The 20,982-nt window shown below is 43.0% G+C and overlaps 1 protein-coding gene across 2 annotated transcripts; it reads left to right on the top strand.

Moving 5' to 3' along the window:
- Positions 1-6,212: 6,212 nt before the first annotated feature.
- Positions 6,213-11,122, top strand: LOC123087937 (uncharacterized). 2 transcript variants are annotated; one of them, XM_044510055.1, is made up of 8 exons: positions 6,213-6,716; positions 6,817-6,872; positions 6,958-7,153; positions 7,241-7,308; positions 7,402-7,453; positions 7,608-7,821; positions 10,410-10,623; positions 10,705-11,122. In XM_044510055.1, the coding sequence occupies exons 1-8, from the start codon at positions 6,391-6,393 to the stop codon at positions 10,866-10,868; spliced, it is 1,290 nt and encodes a 429-aa protein (XP_044365990.1). In that variant the 5' UTR covers positions 6,213-6,390; the 3' UTR covers positions 10,869-11,122. The 2 variants fall into 2 exon arrangements, with proteins under 2 accessions (XP_044365990.1, XP_044365988.1); XM_044510053.1 differs by having other exon boundaries at positions 6,814-6,872.
- Positions 11,123-20,982: the final 9,860 nt, after the last annotated feature.

Below are 20,982 nucleotides of genomic sequence, written 5' to 3'. Positions count from 1 at the left end.
TGGATGTTGATCAGCCAGAAAGTGTAAGTAGGTGGTGTGTTGGATGGATCACAGCTTGACGCTGATATAAGTAAAAGCAACGACGAAATGGATTGATCAGCCAGAAAGTTTAAGTAGGTGGTGTGTTGGATGGATCAGAGCTTGAGAAGCTTCGTGAGAGCTAGACATGATGCTAGAATGTTACTGGTATAACTCAAGTGAGATAGAAGCGATGGAGCAATTGATTTACATAAGATATTTGATCGATGAGATAGGGATGAAAATGCAGTGGAAACTTTTCCGCTTTTTAGACGGAAAAATGAAACGCAGAGGAAAAAAGAAAGTGAAAATGGAAATTTACAGAAGAGAAACGGAGACGAAATTTTCTATGCGGAAACGGAAATGAAACCGAACAACATTTTTCGAAGGCGTGCATATGTTATATTCCGTTTTTTTTTAATTCGAAAATTTCCGTTTTGAATGTAAGCACATGTCTATATTATAGCCCAACAAATACACAATTAGGCCCTACATACAATGAGCAGAATGGCTTAGATGGCCCAACTTCTACAGTATTACTACATAGATCAACATTTACTATCCTAACAAAGGTACAGGTCCGTGTCAAGTTATGCAAACCATCCACCTTCTGAATTTACATATAACCTTCAGTCCACGTTGTTACCTATTATGCTTTGGCAACAGATGCAGGCTCTGTTGGTGTTGGGCCACCTCCAGTCTTCACAACACTTCCTTGTCTCAAACCCTTTAGTCCCGGCTCGTGTCTCAAACCAGGACTAAAGGGCATCGCACCCTTTAGCCCCGGTTCGTGTCTCAAACCGGGACTAAAGGGCCCATTTCTCAAACTCTACCCCCCCCCCCCCCTTTATCGCCATTTCAGTTTTGAAAAAAACAAAAGAAAATGATAAAAACTTCAAAAAATAAAATCCTTCTAAATGTAGTTATATTACTATATCTACTAGTTAGAAAAATTAAAAAGCTTAAATTTGGACATGTTTTGCACAAGTGTCATGAAAAAGTAAAACGGCTATAACTTTTTCATACGTTGTCGGGAAAAATGTATAATATATCAAAATGTTTAGCACAAAAATCCGCATCCGATTTTGACTGCCTATGGCCTATTTGCAAATTTTTAGAATCCTCAAATTCTAAAAGAAAAAAGTTATGCTCAAATTTCAGTTTTCTTAATTTTGGTTAAATCCGGTCAAACTACTTATGCAAGAAGTATTAGTGTTACTACATAATTATTCAAGAATATTAGTGTTACTTAATAATTATTTCATTTTTTGGATTTTGGTCAAATCTGGTCAAACTGTGGTCAAACTACTTACTCAAGAAATATTAGTGTTACTAAATAATTATTGTTTTTTAGAATAATAGTTTCAAACTCAAACAGTAAAACGTGTGACTTCATGCTCAAGCTAAACTCCTGAGGGTTAATAGGATTGACATCTTATTATTGTCAAGAAAACAACAAGTGCAGACTTGGAAACGAGGAGGAATAGAATCTAGAAGTTAAGCGTGCTCAGGCTGCAGTAGTGAGAGGATGGGTGATCGACCGGGAAGTTAGATGATTTGGAATGATGAGGGGTGACTAGAGATTAGAGGTTAAATTAAGCAGTGATGAGGGGTGATTAGAGATTAAGTTGTAAAATAATTCAGAAATTTGAAAATCAAAAAAATATATTAAAAAATCGGAAAAAATAATTTCGAAAAATTTCTTTACCAACCGGGACTAAAGGTGGAGCTCCAGATAGCAGCCACATGGAGGGCCTTTAGTCCCGGTTCGTATAAGAACCGGGACTAAGGGAGGAGGGGGGCCTTAGTACCGACCCTTTAGTCCCGGTTCCAAATGGCCCTTTTTCTATTAGTGGATGTTGAGAACTTTTTCATTTGAGACCATCTTAAATTATAATTTTTTTATGCCAAGATCTGATGTCAACTCATCCCCCACCCTCACTTGTTTCTTTGGGCACATCTAGGGTGCCAAAAAACATATTTGCATTAGTTTGTTCTAAGGACGATGTCAAAATTCCATCTTGAACCATTGCCACGTATGCTTATTCCCACACGCTTGGGTGGTACTTCTTTAAACATGTTCCATTGAGAGCTCGAGGTAACACTGTCCCTTTTATAGATTCCAGAAAGAATAAGTTTCTAGGAACTACGCGCGTAATCTTAAAAAGCCCTTCCCATCTCAAAGACCAATTCCAAAATTTTCTATCTTTCAAACCAATTGGGAGAATTACCTTCCACATGAGGTCAACAACTTGAAATTTCTTTAACTTGACATTTTTATTGCAAGCTCTTTCCACCGTCAACTTGTCCCTCTCTATGGCCTTCAAAGCAGTCAGACGTCTATCTGTAACTTCATCGAGATTGTCCAACATTAAGGTATAAAAGTCCCTCGTCGATAAATCATTTGCCTAGTTAACCTCAAAGCATTAATTTACCTCCATGGGAAAACGTCTTCTGACCATACACGAATTCATATGGTGTTACTTTTTGTAGCACCATGCCTTGAGATTGTATGCACCCCAAAAGCCTTGGATAATAACTCATTCCACCTCCTTGGATTATCCTCAATCTTCTTCTTGATGAGCTTGATTAATATTTAACTCAGCTTGTCCATTGGCTTGGGCATAATTTAGAGAGGAGTTGAGAAACTTTAAGTTGTAAGATAAACCTTGATCCATAGTTAATGTTTGAGGAATTCCAAACCTCCATACTAATGTGACATATTTTTGAGAGGTATTGCTTTAGAACATTTAATGAAATAATAAATTGCCACCAACACGAACTGACATCCTTTTGAAGAAGAAGGATGGATTTCTACAATGAAGTCTAATGCCCAACCTCTAAAAGGCCACGGCTTGATAATAGGATGTAACATAATAACATGAGTCAATTTAATATCACCAAACTTTTGGGAAGCTTCACGTCATTTATAATGCATGAAACGATCGAAGGCCACGGCTTGATAATAGGATGTAACATAACGGTGAGAAGAAGCTTCACATCACACATATGGGAGTGCAATCTGAAAATTAGAGATGCTATACTATCTAGAGTCGGCAATATTAGAGTGATGCTCAGATTTGTATTGCTCGAAGTCTAGAAGTATTACAGAAAAAAAATCTAAGCATTTACTAACATTAATCTTAATACTATAGGTAAAAAGACAGCACGGCAAGGTGCGCGTTACCATCCAGTACAAATCCTATTTCCACTAATTTGGGGAAATGAACAAGAAACATCGGTACTGGAACCCGCAACTTTCGTGCTGCCATGGCTGCCACTGAACGAGTGACGATCGTCTCTCTGTTGAAGAACTGACTTGCAAGGGCGGGGCGAGGACAACACGCTATACTCCACCCCACCACCCCTTTCGACGTTTTAGGCCTTCTGCTGCCAGCGCCGCATGGCTCAAGAGAGGAGGCATTTGACAATTTTGACCTCTAAATGAAATCATTTCATAAAATGAACTGTTTCTAAAAGAATTTCACTCAGCTGACCTTTTTGAGTGGCACCCGACACGAAGGCGCCACACTACACTGTGCAACGCTTGACTGATAGGCGCTAAATATTACTAAAAATTACTATGTCAATGTGCAGCGCCTAAGAATTAGGCGCCACACTATACAGTGTAGCGCCTAGCTCTCAGGTGTTGCACACTGACTTAGTAATTTTTCAGATCACCCGGGGGCGACGCTGGCTAGGCGTGCAGTGCCTGTCAGTCAGACGCTGCACAATATAGTGTGGCGCCTTCGTGTCGGGCGCCACTCAAAAAGATCAGCCGAGTGAATTTTTTTAGGGGCAGTTCATTTTGTAAAATGATTTCATCCACAGGTCAAAAATATCAATTTTGCCTCAAGAGGGCGCCCCCTTCACGCCGCGAGGCTTCAACCTCAAGCTGGCATCAATGATACCATACGTGGGCCTGGCTTCTCCGCCCCTGGCACTATGTAACTGCTTTCCCTTTGAATGGTACCTTCATATCGTGTTTTACATTGCTCCAATGCTCACCGGCTGGTTGTGCTTGGCGTCGCTCATAGACCGCCGGAGGGCTACCAAGAACTAATTCAAAAAACGTTGTCTCTGTTGCCCGATGATCACTACGTCGGTGCTGGAGTCAAGACCGATGGCATGCTAAGCGTTCGCTCCTTCCGCTATAGGGGCCTCACTAGCGACGGGTCGATCTCGACGTGCCATGAGCACCATGTCTGAAAGAAGGCGACGATGTTGCGCATGCTCGATGGCGAGCATTTCTAGCAGGAGGTCCTTGATGTTGCTAGGACCAAAGGTGCATCGAGGATGACATGGTCGCCGATGATGCGGCGAGGAAAAGGAGCCTTCCCGCACCTCAACCTCGACCTCCTTGAGATTTATTGACGGGAAATCTAGCGGGATGTTGAGTTGATTCGTCGTGAAGGGAGAACATGTCGGACATTGCCGGCTTCGGCACGTGCTACTCAGCGTCTTCAGTGCGATCCCCGAAGCGTCCGCCGGTGGCATGCACATTGCGGCAGCTCCCGGCAGGCGGCTCTGCTTCGCCCAAGCATCAAACCACTAAGTGTGGCCGGGGCAGGACTGGCCCATAGGTCGGGCAAATAAGGTGAAAACCTCGACCCGAAGAGGAGGAGGCCCAAATATTAAATATAGTACTAACCACTATAATTTAAGTCGGGAAAAAAATATTGCATATGGGTAAAATAAAATCCTAATTTTAAACAGTATGCCACATCAAAGTGACAACCAATCTAATAGACGGCAAAAACGCTTCATTAGCATGCTACTCTCTTCGATAGACATCATGAAGTTTGTACTCAAATATATGTAAACTAGAGTTCTACGTTTAATCCGTACATCGCCTTTTTCTTCATATAAGCTAACATAGCATTTCTATGCACCATATAAAACCAAATGTCTATATTGTCTGTTGGCTTACCTCCCTATTAGAAGAACGCCCGTGCGTTGCAACGGGGCCACATTAACTTTAAGAGTTCAGTATTAATATTCTCATGCATATCAAGTGACATTGACGACCTTTTTTACCATCAAATCCTCACACACACTCTCTCCCTCCCTCTTCCTCACTCTCTCTTCCTTTTCCTCTCTCTCTCTCTCTAACACACACACATATCCATCTTATTGGATACGGGACCATAATCCATCTATTTCACACACACACACGCTAGTGCATAACGATATGGATAATGTGTATTATGTTTGCCATCACAACTGAGAGAATTAATTTCATGTAAATTGGCCAGCCATAGCTCCAAGAATACGCGGAGGAGGTGGCCCGGGTCGGCGTCGGCGCAGTCCGGCGCGGGCCACGGGCCCGCTTCCAAGTGCGTCTACGCGCCGGCCACCCATGCGGGGTCCTTCAAGTGTCGCTTCCACCGCACCAACTCACAGGGCCACGGCCACGGCCAGGGCCAGTGAAGCCGCCATTCTTCGCCCCCTTCACCGGTCGTGGCCAACGCGGTGCCGCGGCACCCGGCCTCGCCGTCCTCATCCTCACGTACCGTCGCGACCCAGTGATGCAACCCAAGCATCGGCCTCGAGAATCAAGAACGCTTGACAACGGAGAGGGAAGGGAAGATCATATACATGTCATAAGAAAGAGAGTTTATTTACTGCTCCCTCGATGTATTGTTTCCTTTGTTTGGAGATTGATTACCATCCGTGAGTTAAGGTAAGGTTAATGTGATTGAGTGATTTTCTGAAAATCAATTATTTGTTTTCTAATTAATGTGATTGAGAGATTTAAGGTAAGGTTAATTAACTTAGATTTGATTTTTAGAGATTGTTCGTGATTGATTCTACATTATTAAATAACTTGCGCCAGTATGAAAAGTTCTGATCTGTTCAGATTTCTTTCGTTGTGTGAGAGGGTGACGCGAAAATAAACCGATGAAGTGGGGGGGAGGGGGGGAGGGGGGACGAAGAAAATCTACGGAAAAAATCAGCAAAGGTGGGAGGAGGTATCTAAAAAATCATGGGAGGTGGGACGAAAAAAATTCTAAAGCGAGAGTACCAAGTACCAACTGCTGATATGCGCGGGAACGCCCTGTCAGGGCCTGTTCAGCCTGCGTCGTGCCGTGCCTACGGGCTATCGGGCCGGGCTGGCTAGCATGGCCCCATTTGGCCACCTCTGTTTGAGAAGCCCGGCCCGAAATTCTTTCCCCTACCCTCCCCTCCCCTCCCCTCCGCCTCACACTTGCCACCGGAGTTCAAACCCTAGACGGCCAGGGCCCCCGTACGGCCGGATCTTCTCGGCCACGGCCGCCCGTGCTCGACCATCGCCGCCTCATCGACACTCCCCCGCGGCCACACAACACCCCCTTGTTCGCACAACCGCTTCTCTGCGGCTTCTCGGCATCCATGCCTCCTCCGCCGCCGCCGCACGACCCTCGCGCTGGATACGGCGTGGAGTCTTCCAGCGTCGTGACGGCGCCCGATCGCCACATGAGTCGCGGAACCCCTTCCCGGAGGCCCCTCTGGCCACGGCGATGGCCCGACATTTCGCCCGAGCCGTCGCCGCTTCTCCCATCCACACAAGGGGGAAGGTACGGCGAGCACCAGTACCACCGCGCTCGTGACGAGAGCAGCCCCTGCTTCCACTCGCCGTGCAGGGGATCCGAATCACTGCCGTCGTCTTCCAAGCGATGCCCGCCGGAAGGCGCACGCAAGGGCTCTTCAGTCGGCGGGTATGGCCGTGCAGTGCTGTGCTGATAGGATGCGAGGCATTGCACCTTGGTTGGATTGGTCGCAGTGCTCTAATGTTTCCTCTGTTTTGGGAGGCAGCAGGCACTGGTCCGATGATGACGATGCGGGTACTGGAAGCAGATGCCAGTATGATCATGGTCAGTATCAGAACAACCAAGGTGACCCAATCTTCATTCACAAATTGACATGACCATGTTTTGACCAATTGTTGATGGCCTCCAGAGCTGGCCTACCCATCAAGCTGTCATAGAGCGCACCGCCATCTCGGCAGTAACAAGAGGGCCTTCAGTCCACGCCACCATGGCGGAAGAAGCTCAAGTGTCCAACACCGCCCGTCGCCAAGAGGGAAGCCACAGTTGCCATTGCCCATGGAAATGTCTCCATGGGATGATGGCTATACGAGCCCGTCAAGTCCAAGGTAGAGTTCTGTTACTTTGATTTCTTTCGGGACTAGGCCCTTGTTTGCCTTTGAGTTCCGAGTTCATATGCTTTCGGATACATGCAGTTACGCCCGTGAGGTTGAACAATATAGACAGAGAGGTTTACATGATGATGATCAGGATATGACCCCAGGTATGACTTCAAAGTTAGATTTAGGTGCAATTTTGTTTGAATTATGATATGAACAGACGGGCATCTTTTTAACTGCTGTAACATGATCTCCAGATTGCCTTTATTCAGCACCTGGTTCCTCTGATGGTTCAGGGATCTTTAGAAGGTATCTACATTTTAGAACCTGTGTTGGGCTGTTGGATACATATATAGTATAGGAACCAATATATTTCATTCTCGCCATTGCTGTGTGACAGGTTAGCTTTTTCCCCCCTTCTAAGGGAAAAAAATATGTTGTCCTAAACCAATTATTTGAACAGGGAACCCAGTTTCAAATATGAAGATCCTGTCCTCAACACTGAAAGCAAAGATTTTGCATATGATGCATTGGTAGATGATTTTATGGATGCTGTGGCGAAAACTGGGCGTAATCGTAATCCTAATTTAGAAGTGGATAAAGATGCTCACGAGAAGCAAACAAATCGATTTGCTGAACTCGCTCTGAAGCGTTACAACAAAAACAAAAACAACAAGGTAATAACTGTTCTGTTAATCTTCTTTCCTGCAAGAGGCCGACTTGAGAAAGTTAAAAAACCATCTAATGAAAGGGATTTCTTTCTTTCACTGCTCCCTTTTGAAAGAAAGTTTACAAATTTCAAAAAGTATGCAGGCTGGTGATTTATTTGTTAGCTTGTTGTTTCCATTCTGTGATGGTTGCGATGAATATCTCTAACCGTAGTTGGCCTTTTCAAATATGTCAATAACATATCCAGTAGCTTTAATGGCATTGGTTAAAGGATTTCTTTGTGCCTTGATAAACTCAGGATAAGCAATAGTCGGCTTCTTAGTACGTACACCATGTAACACCAATTCAGAGCTTCTTCCCATTAGTCTGAATTTATCAACCTTTTGGCACTACATTTGATTTTCCTGGCCAAGTTGCAGGACTAAAATGTGGTATAGAGTTCAAAGGCTTATCTCTTTATTTCCAACATGTTCAGACTATATTTATTATCTGGAATGTATAAAAAAAATGATTGCTCCCTGTTGCAAGGTCAAAATCAGCACTTAGGCCTCTGAATTGGTTATGCAAGATCGCATATAAAATTTCGTGGCCTACTTTAGAAGTACCCTAAGTTCCCAGACATGTTGAATTTTTCCTGTGATCATTCTGAGATTTTTTATCAGTAATGCCAAACTTTTCTGTTGGTTGTGCTGTTGCTCAAATGGTATCATAACCTGCAGATAAAAAATGATTGATTGAGGAGGTGGGTTGTACGGGTTGTCTCTAGTTTGAGCCTATCAATCCATCTTGCAGTGTAGTCATTGAGGTGCTGTGACTTTAGCGCGTAGAACTTCACATGCAACACACCGTTCATCACCCTTGCAACTGACATGATTCGCTATACCATCTGTCACAATGGACGGCCCATGCATATGGTTCACTTTCCATTCCTGCATCTTTGGCCACCAAGAAAAGAACATAACCAATACTGCTTGAGAACGAACAGTGTAGAGCCCTTTTTTCATCATCATTAACTTTTAGAGTTTTTGCTCAATTTGGTCATTGTTTGATGATGTAGAGATTGCAATATGGTAAGGGATGGAAGCCCAAATTCTTGATGGGTATCAGCCAGGTATGGCATGATAACCTATAATCTGTGTCCTCGCTCCTCGTAGATGGGCACAACTTCCCTCCACCCGTAGGCTTTGATAATAGCAGCAATGCTATTTACTTGAGCATTACTTCTGAATGTTGCACGTAGAAAATATGGCACATGTTAAGAGGAAAAACTGGGGCTAGTTTCTGTGAATGAGTTTGCTGGGGCTTGACACTTGTTACCAATACCAGACACAAAAGTAACCTCTCAAGATTTTTGGGGACCAATAATGGCTTGAATATGGTTATTCTGGTCAATAGCTGCATAAATGAGTAGAGAAATACTTTTAGCTGCAGATAATGAACTATACAACTGGTGAATTGGGTAGGTTCTAGTTGCATGTAAGACATTTTGTGGCCTGAGATTTATGCAACTGAAGTTTTAAAAGTTATACATTCTGCTTACAGAACCTGCCAACTATAGAAATGAAATTTTAGATTTTGTGTTTTCCTTTATTGCTATATAGTCAAAAGGGAGTCATATGGAGAACAGATTAGCAGAGATTGCTGGTTCACATAAATTTTTTTCTTGCTGATATAATCCAAATATTATTATCTTTCGGAGACATGATCATAGATTAGTTTTAAACTTCTTTAGATTGGACTGAACATGGATTCTTAGATTTTTTTTATGCCAAATTGATGACAGGGGAAGGAACGAATGTGGTTGCTGTAACTATAATTCTTGTTTATAAATCCAATGAATAGAGTTTGTGACACACTGTTACCTGAATGAGTTAGGTAAAGGTGTCTCATAGTCTAGTATGGATGTTGCTGTAGAAAAGCTACTTCCTTGCAAATATTTGTCATTGTGGTTTTCTAAGCAGCTATTTCCTCAATTTAGCCCTACCACTTGCTTATTATCGGCATAGAGTTAGAGAGACTAGTAAAATGTCTTCAAATTCCTTGGCGTATATAATTAATAGGATTTCATCGGCCAAAAACCAAATGCCTTCAAATTCATTGGCATTGTAATATAGCTCAGAGACTAGTAAATGTCTTATCCACTCGTATTGGGAATTCTTGCCTGCACAATATATTATTTTGCCGTCATAGTATTAAGCCATTTTCTCTTCACTTGTATCAAACTAGCATAGACGTTAATGCTAGCTTTATTTCGTGTAGACAGTCAGGGCAAAAAGAGATCTCAGTGGAGGTTTTCTCAGTGTTGCTTAATTACATGGTGAGACTAAGTCAGGTGGTGGACTTATTTGTAATATTAACATCAAGGATCTAGTTGCTGCTCTTGAAACAGAAAGAACAAACGTGGGCCTTTTTGCGAATGTTATGGTACTAAGATGGTCAATAATCCTTCATTAGTTTGTGTGTACACCTATTACACTATTGTAAATACTGACTTGTAATGTACCATTTTAGTCTCAGCTCGTTTTTGATTACCATAGCATTCCTTGGCTAAGCCTAGGATGCTTCGGACTAAACGCTTTGTTGTACATTTGTTTAGGTTAAATATGCTCTTGTTGAGGCAATTGATGGTGGTGCTATTTGGGAGGACTCTGAAATCTACGCCCATGTGAACTTCTATGCCAAGGCCAAGAATGGCCCAAAGAAGCATGATGGGAAGGTACTTGTGTTTGCGGAGTTGCATCAGGTTGGCCGGCGTCTCAATGCTATGGTTCTTACTTGCTTCCGCTTCCTGGATGAAAGCAACCAACTATGTATGTATATTTACATCTTAGTTCATGCTTTGTTTTCTTCTTCTGCGGAATTGCTTAGATAACTCATCGTTAACTTTGCAGGTGGACGTTATGATCAGCCTCGAAACTCTCTTATCAGGCAAAATCAGGATCCGGGGCACTGCTATGCATGTAGTGACATAATCAAGCATCCTGATGGATCGTGCTACAAGGCTGGACATATCGTCTGCACGTTGTATTATCTTTGCAACTACAGCGTTGTTTGAACGCAAATGCACTGAGTTTTGTAACTATTTGGCGTACAGTCTGTCAAATCTTCTCCGAATTAAACTGTAGGTGCCTGACTGGACAAATGTTTGCGTCTAAATGTATAATTTTTGGGTACCAATGTGCTTCCTAGGTTCAGCCTGGATATCTTGTCTTGCACTCTGCTACATCAAATGATCAAAATGATTGTTCATATAGTTGAACTTGGGGCTGGATGTCTGTTCATACATGACGCAATAAAGATTTTGGATAACATGTTGGTTTCCTTGTTACCAGTGATTAATGTTCTATAATTTGTTTGTTAAGTTTGTATCTATATTAAAAACGTGATGCATTTATATAAAATAAAATATTCACAAGGATGATATTATTGGTCACAAAAATATTCACAAGGATGATATTATTGGTCAAGAAGAACAAAGAATGGCTTACAGCTTTTGTGGGATTGATAGCAGAGTGCAGGTGTGCTCAATCATAGTTGCCTGAAACTCAAAACACGTGAGTAGAAAAAAATAAAGGATTGGAGTGGCATGCCCACTTGAATGCCATAGAATTAGCACATAGTGTTTGATCTTTGATGCCACAGAAAAAACAAAGGAAGTGAGAAAAGAGATTGGAGTGGATGCTAAATTTCCAATGAAATGTAGTCTTATTTTTCCATAGTAAAAACTCCTATAGGATTCAGGTGGTGTTTGTTTCTCTAGTCCTAGAACTTTTTCTAGTCCCTGGGACTTTTTGAAAAAGACTCTCAAGGAGTCCCAAAAAAGTCCCAAAAAAGTCTCATCCTGTTTGGTTTGTTAGGGACTTTTTCTAGTCCCTACACCAAAAAGTCCCTGGAAACAAACACCCCCTCAATCCTATGAATCAAAAAACCAATGTAGGGAAAACTTCAAAGAAACCCTCCAAAAATCCTAAGGAATTCCTTTGAATCAAAGGAATAGAGGTAAAAACCCTAATATTAAAAAGTATTGTACAGTAGCAAGATTTATATATTTGTTGATTTTATATATTTTGATAGAAATTTATAGTCAAAGCTATGTTTATGGCGTTGTCCAAAACAACAAGAACTATCAAACTAGAGGAGAATCATAGTTCCACTAGTAGAAAAAGGGTCAAATATGAGAAACATTAATACCGGTTTGCGTATGAGCCGGCACTAATGCGTCCATTAGTGCCGGTTCAAATGACTAGGCGGGAGGAGACCTTTAGTACCGGTTCAGTGTGAATCTTTAGTACCGGTTCGTGCCATGAACTGGTACAAACAAAATAAGAATCCTACGAATCAAAGAGGACCTAAATTGTTGCTCACTTTTGCCCTCCGCATTGTTTCTGACCGGTCAAGGTGTGTTGACCAACCACCCGCAAAAAAAATGTGTTGACCAAGCAATTTGTCCTGATACCATTATTATTTTTCTTGTTCTTTGTGGGTATTTGCCTCTCTTCTTGCAAATCTGGCCAAACTGGACCGTGTAACTACCAGGGTTTAAACTCATGTTTTTTATTGAGTAAAATGCATCGGAAGTCACTGTTTTTGCTCCATCTGCTCACTTCAGTCACCGTACTTAGGGATACATGCAATATGGTCACTATATACGACAAGACGTGATTATACGGTCACTGTAGCACGTATTGAGCTCGTACACCGCCCCTTGACCCCGTGTTGACCAATCAACCGCGCCAGGTGGCAGGGAGCGGCCGTCCGCGCGACCATTTTGCACAAAACCCCCCGTGTCATTGGAAATGGATCAAATCCCCTTGCCTGTTCGTCTTCGTTACCACCGAAGCAGAGGAAGCGGCGCAGAAGAGAGGGAGGCGATCGTCGCAGCGCACCGGCTCATTGGCATCGGACGCGCCGGCGAGGGTGGAGACGCGCGGTTCGTTAACCCCTGTTCGTCGGGGGTGCGCATAGGCGTGGCGGCGATGGCACCAGTTCGTCGCCCTGACGGCGCGCCGCCCCCAAAGTACAGTAAGTCCCAAAATTTCCCTTTCTTCTTGGATTTTTGGGTTGTTAATCTCCAATATCTCGTCTGGGCATAAGAAATCTTCAGTTGGTTCTAGGGTTCCTCGCATTGGAGTCCATATTTTCGTACGCTAGGGTTTTGCGCGGGATTTGGGGGTTCAGAGTAGGGTTTTATATTTGTTCTTGATTGTGACGAATTTGTACCTATTTGGATCAGAGTAGGGCTTGGACATCATTAATTTTGGGTTAGTTGCATAGGACCGGCCGCACTGGACTTCTGATTCCGCTAGGGTTTAGTGTTCTGATTTGGGGGTTTCGGAGAATGGGTTTAAGGGTGTAAAGGTGGTGCCTTGTCGATGTTTCTGATCCTTGTGTAAATGTTTTATTTTTACAAGGCACACGGAGCAAAAAAAATTCAGTTCAGATCAACCATGGAGGATATTTCCTTGGCCGTGGTAGCAACCGTTCTTATGTGAATGCTCATGTTGTCTGGTATGATGAACTTGATGAAGTGACATGGTCTCCACTTGTGGTTGAGAACATAGTGGAAGAGATTGGGTGGGAAATGGCAGGCAGATTGAAAGTGTACTACCTGATTCCTATACTGTCAATCACGCAAAATGGATTGAGAGAGATCAGAGGAGATGCAGACACTGATCAGATGCTGACATTTTTGTCTCTTGGTCATAACTCTTTCAGTCTATATTTGGACCATGACAACAGCTTGGATTCCAACCGTTCTGAGGATGATGATGAGGAGAGAAGAAGCTGAACTAAATAAGAAGGCAGCACAAGAGACAAAGAAGATAATTGCAGAGACAATGAAGGCCATTTCAGCTGAGAACAAAGAAAAACAGGAAGCTAAAAAGAAGGCTGACAAGGAAGCAGTAGCTGCAAAGAAACTTGCAGAGAGGCAGGCTGCTGCTGCACAGAGAGAGGCTGATAGACAAGCTGTTGTTGCACAGAGAGAGGCTGATAGACAAGCTGCTGCTGCAGAGAGAGAAGCAGAAAGACTAGCTGCTGCTGCAGAAAGAGAAGTTGCAAAGAAGGAGGAGATGAGAAGAAAAGATGTTGCTGGTGGTAAGAGAAAGGTTCAGGAAGACCAAGTGCTGCCTAACAAAGCCAAGAGAACATCTATGTTTGATGTTTTCAGGTGAACATACCAATGCTGGGCTGTGTTCGAATGATATGGTGTCTTTTGTGTGACTCAGGATGTAGTTCTATCTTGAGTACTCTTCTATCTTTATGTCAAACTTGCAATGTTGTCTTTTGGTCACTCAGGATGTAACATTTGATCCATACTGATGTCAGTTTGTGAGTTTGGATCAAATGTTGATCATGAATTACACTTCAATGACTAGAGCCATTGTGCAATGAGCTTCTTTGAACTAGTATCAAAATATTTGCTACTAAGTTTCCTTGCATGGTGTTCTTCTCACCTTTCAGCTACAACTTGTTGGCTATCTTGTATTTGCTGGTCACCACAAGCTGTGAACAACACTAGTTTTAGCAACTTAATATTTGCTGATGAGTACACTTTCTTGGTCATCATCAAGCACAACAACCACACTTTAGCCAGCATTATTGAATGTTAACTAACATCCATCATTTAACTTTCAAATGAACAGCAATCAGTTAAGACAAAAGTTAACACAAGTCACAAATCATTACTAGCTTCCTTTCAAAGCCACTACATCATCCCCAAAAGAGGTTTGACCAAACCATTACATACTGACCAACCATTACATACTGACCAAAAGAGTTTTGCAACCTACATAACAACTACATTACATCCTGACCAAGTTTGAGTCACATCATTTCTTCAGAAGGGAGATACCAAACATGACACACAGCAATAAGAATGATCCCATCATTGCCTTCAAAACCAGAAGCATCTCTCTACCTAAACATAAAAGAGCATCTGCCTGCTGCTTGGTCATGGGACTGCCTGAAGGCCTCCTGTCATATATCCCAGCTGCAATGCCTGCAAGCCTAGCCCTTTCTTCCCTTTCTCGAAGGAGCTGTTCCCTCCTATCCTCTGCAGCGCCAATTGCATCCACTGCTTCATTCCCATTGAGGAAACGATGCTCAACAAGATACACAATATACTCCAACTCCCAGTGCCAGAAACCACAAGGACCCTAGGTACACCACGAAAAAGAAAAACTTAAGCACACCAACAGATCCAACAAAAACACAACATGAGGATGAAGATCTTACATTGATGCACTTGTAGAACACCCAACCCTCATGCTTGTCTGTGTTGGACAGGTAGAACTTCACCCGCGTGCGGCAATGAGGGCATCGGATGAGAGGGACCTCCACAGCCCGGCCGCCGAGAGATGACATCGCCGAGCTCACGGACATGGCGGCCGCGGCGGCGGCGGTGGGCAACTGACGCGGCGGCAGCGGCGGCTGGAGATGGGGAGGGCGAAAGAGAGCAGGGGAGCTAGGGATTTGGAGAAGGGGAGGGGAACAGAGAGCGGGTGGAGAAGGGGAGGGGATAAAAGACTTGTCGTTTTTGCACAATCCCCCCGCATGCAAGTGGGCCATATGACGTGGAATGTGCAGACTGGTCAAAAGGGGCGGTGTACGAGCTCAATACGTGCTACAGTGACCGTATAATCACGTCTTGTCGTATATAGTGACTGTATTGCATGTATCCCTAAGTACGGTGACTGAAGTGAGCAGATGGAGCAAAAACAGTGACTTCGGATGCATTTTACTCTTTTTTATTTTCAAAAACATTGATTTAGTTTATTAAAGGGTCCTAGCGACCAGCTACACATCTACTTCCTCCGTTCCTAAATATTTGTCTTTTTAAATATTCCAAATGGATTATCACATACGGATGTATATATACATATTTTAGAGTGTAGATCCACTCATTTTGCTCCGTATGTAGTCACTTGTTGAAATCTCTAGAAAGACAAATATTTAGGAACGGAGGGAGTAAGTGTCAGTTCGTGGCGGTGCTAGGCGAAAACCAAAGGTACTAAGGAGGGCGCCTGCGTGTGAACGGTGATGGTTTCAAATCATCTCATCCATCCGAGAAAGTTTCAAACTTTTCTGCCAAACAAATTAATAAAAGATACAAGCAAAATACGTTATTCAGCAAAATACTGGGTGGCGTGGCAGCTGACTGGCGGTCAACATGTCAAAACCACTCCAACTCATTAAAAACTGGTTTGAGGAGAGGGTAGGGTTGAAACTTGACAAGTTTTGATAGTTCAGGGTTGTAACTTGGACGGTTTAAAGGTTTAGAGTTGAGTCTTAGACATGTGTGACAGTACATGGTTGAAATATGGACTTCTCTCTATGATAAATAGGCTGAAGTTAATGTGCTTCTTTCTGAATTGTGTTCTTCAGGGTTTAAACAATCTTCAACACAAAAGAGGGTAATTTTCCAGCGTAAGTTATAGCGATCGTGCTACGGCACAGACCAAGTTGGGTGGTGAAAATCATCCGAACTCAATGTGCTCCGAAACTAAACCAAAATAATAGTGCGTTCTGTTGAACTCTTGCTTGTCATATGTGGCGAACAACAATCTTGAACCGAAGGTAGGCCAAGACTGAACAACAGCATTCTACCTCTAAAATGCAGATCACAACAACACATGTTGGTATCACCAGGCGAACTGAAGAACACTCTGCTTTGCTGCTTTGAGCAAGGTGCAGAATCCAAACAAGCAAGGAGCGTCTTTTAAGAACTGATGTGCAGCCTACCAAAAGAAAGGCTCGCTTTTGTGAGGCAAAGCTGAACAATCTCCCAAACAAGGATTTTTTTTCCCGAAAATTCAGAGTTCAACAGACGGCCCCCAGGCAGAATGTATGATAAGCCAAAACGAATGCTCTTCTTTCTGAACAGTTAAAATTACTTGAACTTGTTCTTCAGAAACTGAACAATCTTCAACAGGAAAAACGGCAAGACTGAACTTGGTGTTGGGCAGTAACTTAATTTACAGCAGTGTGCCAGGTACACAGACAGAGTCATAGATCACCAGAATGGCATGAGTTATGTATAAAAGATGGTGCACTCCAAATTACAACAGGATAAACTGATGGTGGGTCTTGTGTTGACATATATGCCTAGATGGATGGAAGCTACGGGCCTACGGGGCAGTGCGGCCTGCATTGTTATTTGATCCCTTCAGGTTAGAGACGCATCAGAAGAGTGGCAAAAGAAGTCTCCGTTGTTGGTTCCTCCGCCTTCTCCTGGTCCTGCTTAGGCCAACTCTAACCGATCCCCTCGAAAATAGAGGAGGGTCCGGCTGAGTAAAGTTAGAGGAGTAAAATTTTACTCTTCTATAGATGACCGCACCTAGTCGATCCCCTAAATTTAGTGGATTAAAAAATGTATATATTTTGAGTCCTAGCCACATGAACTTCAAACACTTCACAATATATATTACGAAAATATTCAAATTAAAAACATGCATAACATAAGCGATTAAAACATACATAGCATATAGTGACATCACCGCGATTTTTAAATTAAAACATGCATAGTTCATCCAAAAGGCATCATTTCAAACACAAAGTTTGTTCCAAAATCACCACAAACATAACAGGTGTATGTTGTGGATCGAGTCAACCAATGACATGCACGAGCTCAGACGAAGTGGTCGCTGAAGAAATCATCACCGCGACCACAACCACCGTCCTCTCAGCCACCATCACCACCACCATCCTTTGGGCGCCGCCACCATCACCACCACCACCCATCCTCTCGGCCATCACCACAGACACGATCACCATTCCAATGAGAGCTTTCCGTATGCAGTGGCGGAGCGTGACCAAAATACAAGAGGGGACCAACTTCACCAAGAAGCACACAATATGCATGAAAAACACACACTACGTGAGATATGTCTTCTACTTTACCTATTTTTGAAATCAGCGATTATATCTTCGCAACCAATTTTTTTGTGCAATTTCTTGTTCTATTTGTAGCAGCAAAACTATCTGCAAAACAATCATCTTCCATTGTGTTGCGCAGCCTTGACTTGATAATCTTAAGCTGGAGAAAACACACTCTGGTTGTTAACGGAGAAGGCATGCTCAGTTGATAATTTTTCATTCATATATGGCACCAGCGCTAGAGCATCAGGAGCTAAAGGAGATTTATCTATTTTCTCATCCCCTTTTCTTCTAGAAAAAGACTGCATCTTCCGGTTGTTTCCCATTGCTACCTAAACAGAAAAATTATAAAGGAAAAATTGTGACAGAGCTGCCATGCAGCTAGGCATTAAAGTTACAGAAACATCTCAATTCGTGGTGCTCTGTCGTATGCATGGCTGCAAGGGTTGCAGGCGGTCTGCTCCCAGCCTCCAACCACCGAGAAGCTGACGACTCGGCCGGCAGAAGGGGATAAAAGTTTGCGCATCAGCTGCCGCCGCTGTCGTCGCGGGATCAGGTCGCCAACGCCGGACAAGGGTGCATGGAGGGTGGGGATTGGGGAACGAGAGAGCCAGCGGACGCGTAGACTCGCATACAAGAAGAGACGAGGTGCTGGGCCAGAGTAGTAAGTATACCTAGTAAAAAGTATCACTTTGGAAAGGGGGGGTCGTAGCCCAGTTTCATCTCCACGACGCTCCGCCAATGTCCGTATGGGCCAAGATCTCCCCACGAGTGAGCTCCAATACTTTCTTGCGGTTTCATTCATTGTGGTTGGATTTATGAGCATGATGGTGCAATTGCACATGCCAAGGAGCCAAGGAATCACCACAATACTAGGCAGATAAGAAATATCACCTGATACAAAAGATTGTAAAGAGTGGCGATGTAAATTTATGCCAAATTTACAAGGATGCAAATGTTGCAAATCTGCTGACTAAGCCGCTTCCACAACCTAAGCATGAGGGGCACGTTAGAGCTATGGGCATACGATGTCTACTTGATTTACTCTAGTGCAAATCAGAGAATGTTGGAGGTATGCCCTAGAGGCAATCATGTATGATGATATTTTCTGATGCATATGAATCAATATAGTCCTTGAACAAACCAATGATGCATGTTGGCAAGTATGTGACTTGTCTGTGAGATCTTACATTGTATGATACGTTCTAAAAGGTCTCTGGTCGGAAAATGATGTCTGGACTCAAATCAGACTAGACCGGCATGCAATACGATGGATGGCTTGTTCTCACTAGCCATGTAGCATTGGATGCTACTTGACTACATGGATTTGATCGAATCCGAGGTTGGATACGGGAGACCGCATCGGAGCTCAGATGGATATCGGATTGGGCAGACCCAACCATGAGACACAACGGTAGGTCATCTATAAGTCTCTAGTACAATACATGTTTTGCGTCCTAAAACTCGAGCTGTCGCATGTGCTCGGGATGGTGACCGTCCTGCCAAATGCTACTCTATAACTAGTTAATTATAAAGGTCGATTTTGGGCTTGTCCAGACCCATGCCGCGAGACATGGTCAAACAAGATGGGATTTGCCCCTCTGATCCCGAGAGATCTACTTTGGGCCCCTTATGTGATCCGACCTGGAAGAGCATGGTCATGCAACAAGGATTATGAGATAATCCAGTTTATAGCTCGACATCACTTGAATGAGAAAGAGGTCGGGCTACAACAAGGATGACAAATTTGCCTTGAGCCCGACAACATATATTATGTGGCAAAGGGAATAGAAATGTGACACATCGTATAGGTTTGCCAAATCAGCTTCATTGTTTGCTTGGTGGTTGGCCCTCTTTGCTAGAGGCTGCTACCAACCGAGCATGTCGGATGTGATCCAACCATCGACCAAGACGAGTTGAACCTAAGGAGTCGCACGCTTCAGGGAAGGAACCTACAAGGTCGAATCCGAGAGCACACGTCGAATATGATCTCAAGTGACCTTGATCCGGGTCGAGTAGATTTTTTTCTTGGGAAGACAGAATTTATAGGCTTGGAATTAGGTCAAACAGAGCCTCGTGGGTCACACAAGGCATTAGGGCGCGTCCTGTTGCCTTGTGGGAAGCAGATGGGTTCCCTCTCGTAGAACTTCGTTCCAGTATTTTTATTTACTCAATAAAAAATCTCTGCAAAGTTTCATCTGATTCAATGAACTTTTATTTCTGCAAAAAACAACAACATGGTAGTTCTGCTGAAAACAACATCCGTCCGGGTTAGTTTCATTCGAATCATGCAAATTAGAGTCCAAAACAAGAGCAGCAGTGTTTGAAAAAGTAGATACGATGGAGACAGTTTCAGGTACAACCCAACACAGTCATACCACGCATCGTCATTTGCTCTAGACCCTGTAGTAAAATGCTCGTCATTTCTTCATAAGAACTCCGAAGTTCTTGGGCTCGTTGGAATCAAGTAAAATGACGCTGATGCACATGTGGTATTATATCTTAATTTTGAGCACTTCGGGAAAAATATCATTTCTGACACTCCAAAATGCCTAAGTCTGGTGCCTAACAATCCTCTGGTTTGAGAACATGTCATCGTGCAAGTCCATGGGAGTTCCACATGACCTACAAAACACATAAAAAAAGAAAACTAATAAAAACTAACAAAGACTAAAGATTAAGCAATGCTCGCAGTGAAAACAAAAAATACTTGAAATCATGCATAATGGACATGTAGTTGGCTTAATGGGACGTGATATAAGGAGATAATATGCAATGAATGAGCTCTAAAAATGCATATAAAATAGAGCGATCGGCATGAAGGTCAAGATATTAGATCCGCCACCTTCATCATCATCCATTCCATTACCTTAGACTCCCTTTTCCATTTCGTTGCAATTCTTGAACCTGTTGTGAATTCGCACATGGATTACCTTAATAATTCATTCATAATTCATATGGATACCTCGTTCATATCTTGTGCCTTTATGTATGATTAATCTCTCTAGTTTTTAGGGATATGGAGGAACCCTATTGTGTATATGACTTGAACGCAATAATACATTTGATCTGTGTAGTATGGTTGTGGTAATGTTCTTCATGATAATGTGTGAACATCGAATGCATAATATTTGCCATTCCAGGATCTAAAGGATGCTAGTGCCATTGCGAAGCAGGTTAGAGATACGGCCATGATAAAAACTACATCTCTCCTTAGTAGACATTTGGCAAGGAAATAATGGAGGCGCATATACATTATGCTACATCCACGAGGAGACCCTTGATCATCATGG

Source organism: Triticum aestivum, chromosome 4A (assembly GCF_018294505.1).
Source record: "Triticum aestivum cultivar Chinese Spring chromosome 4A, IWGSC CS RefSeq v2.1, whole genome shotgun sequence".
In the NCBI taxonomy this organism is placed as follows: Eukaryota; Viridiplantae; Streptophyta; class Magnoliopsida; order Poales; family Poaceae; genus Triticum; species Triticum aestivum.
Note: the sequence above shows the minus strand (reverse complement) of the source record. Positions and strands in the feature narration are given on the sequence as shown.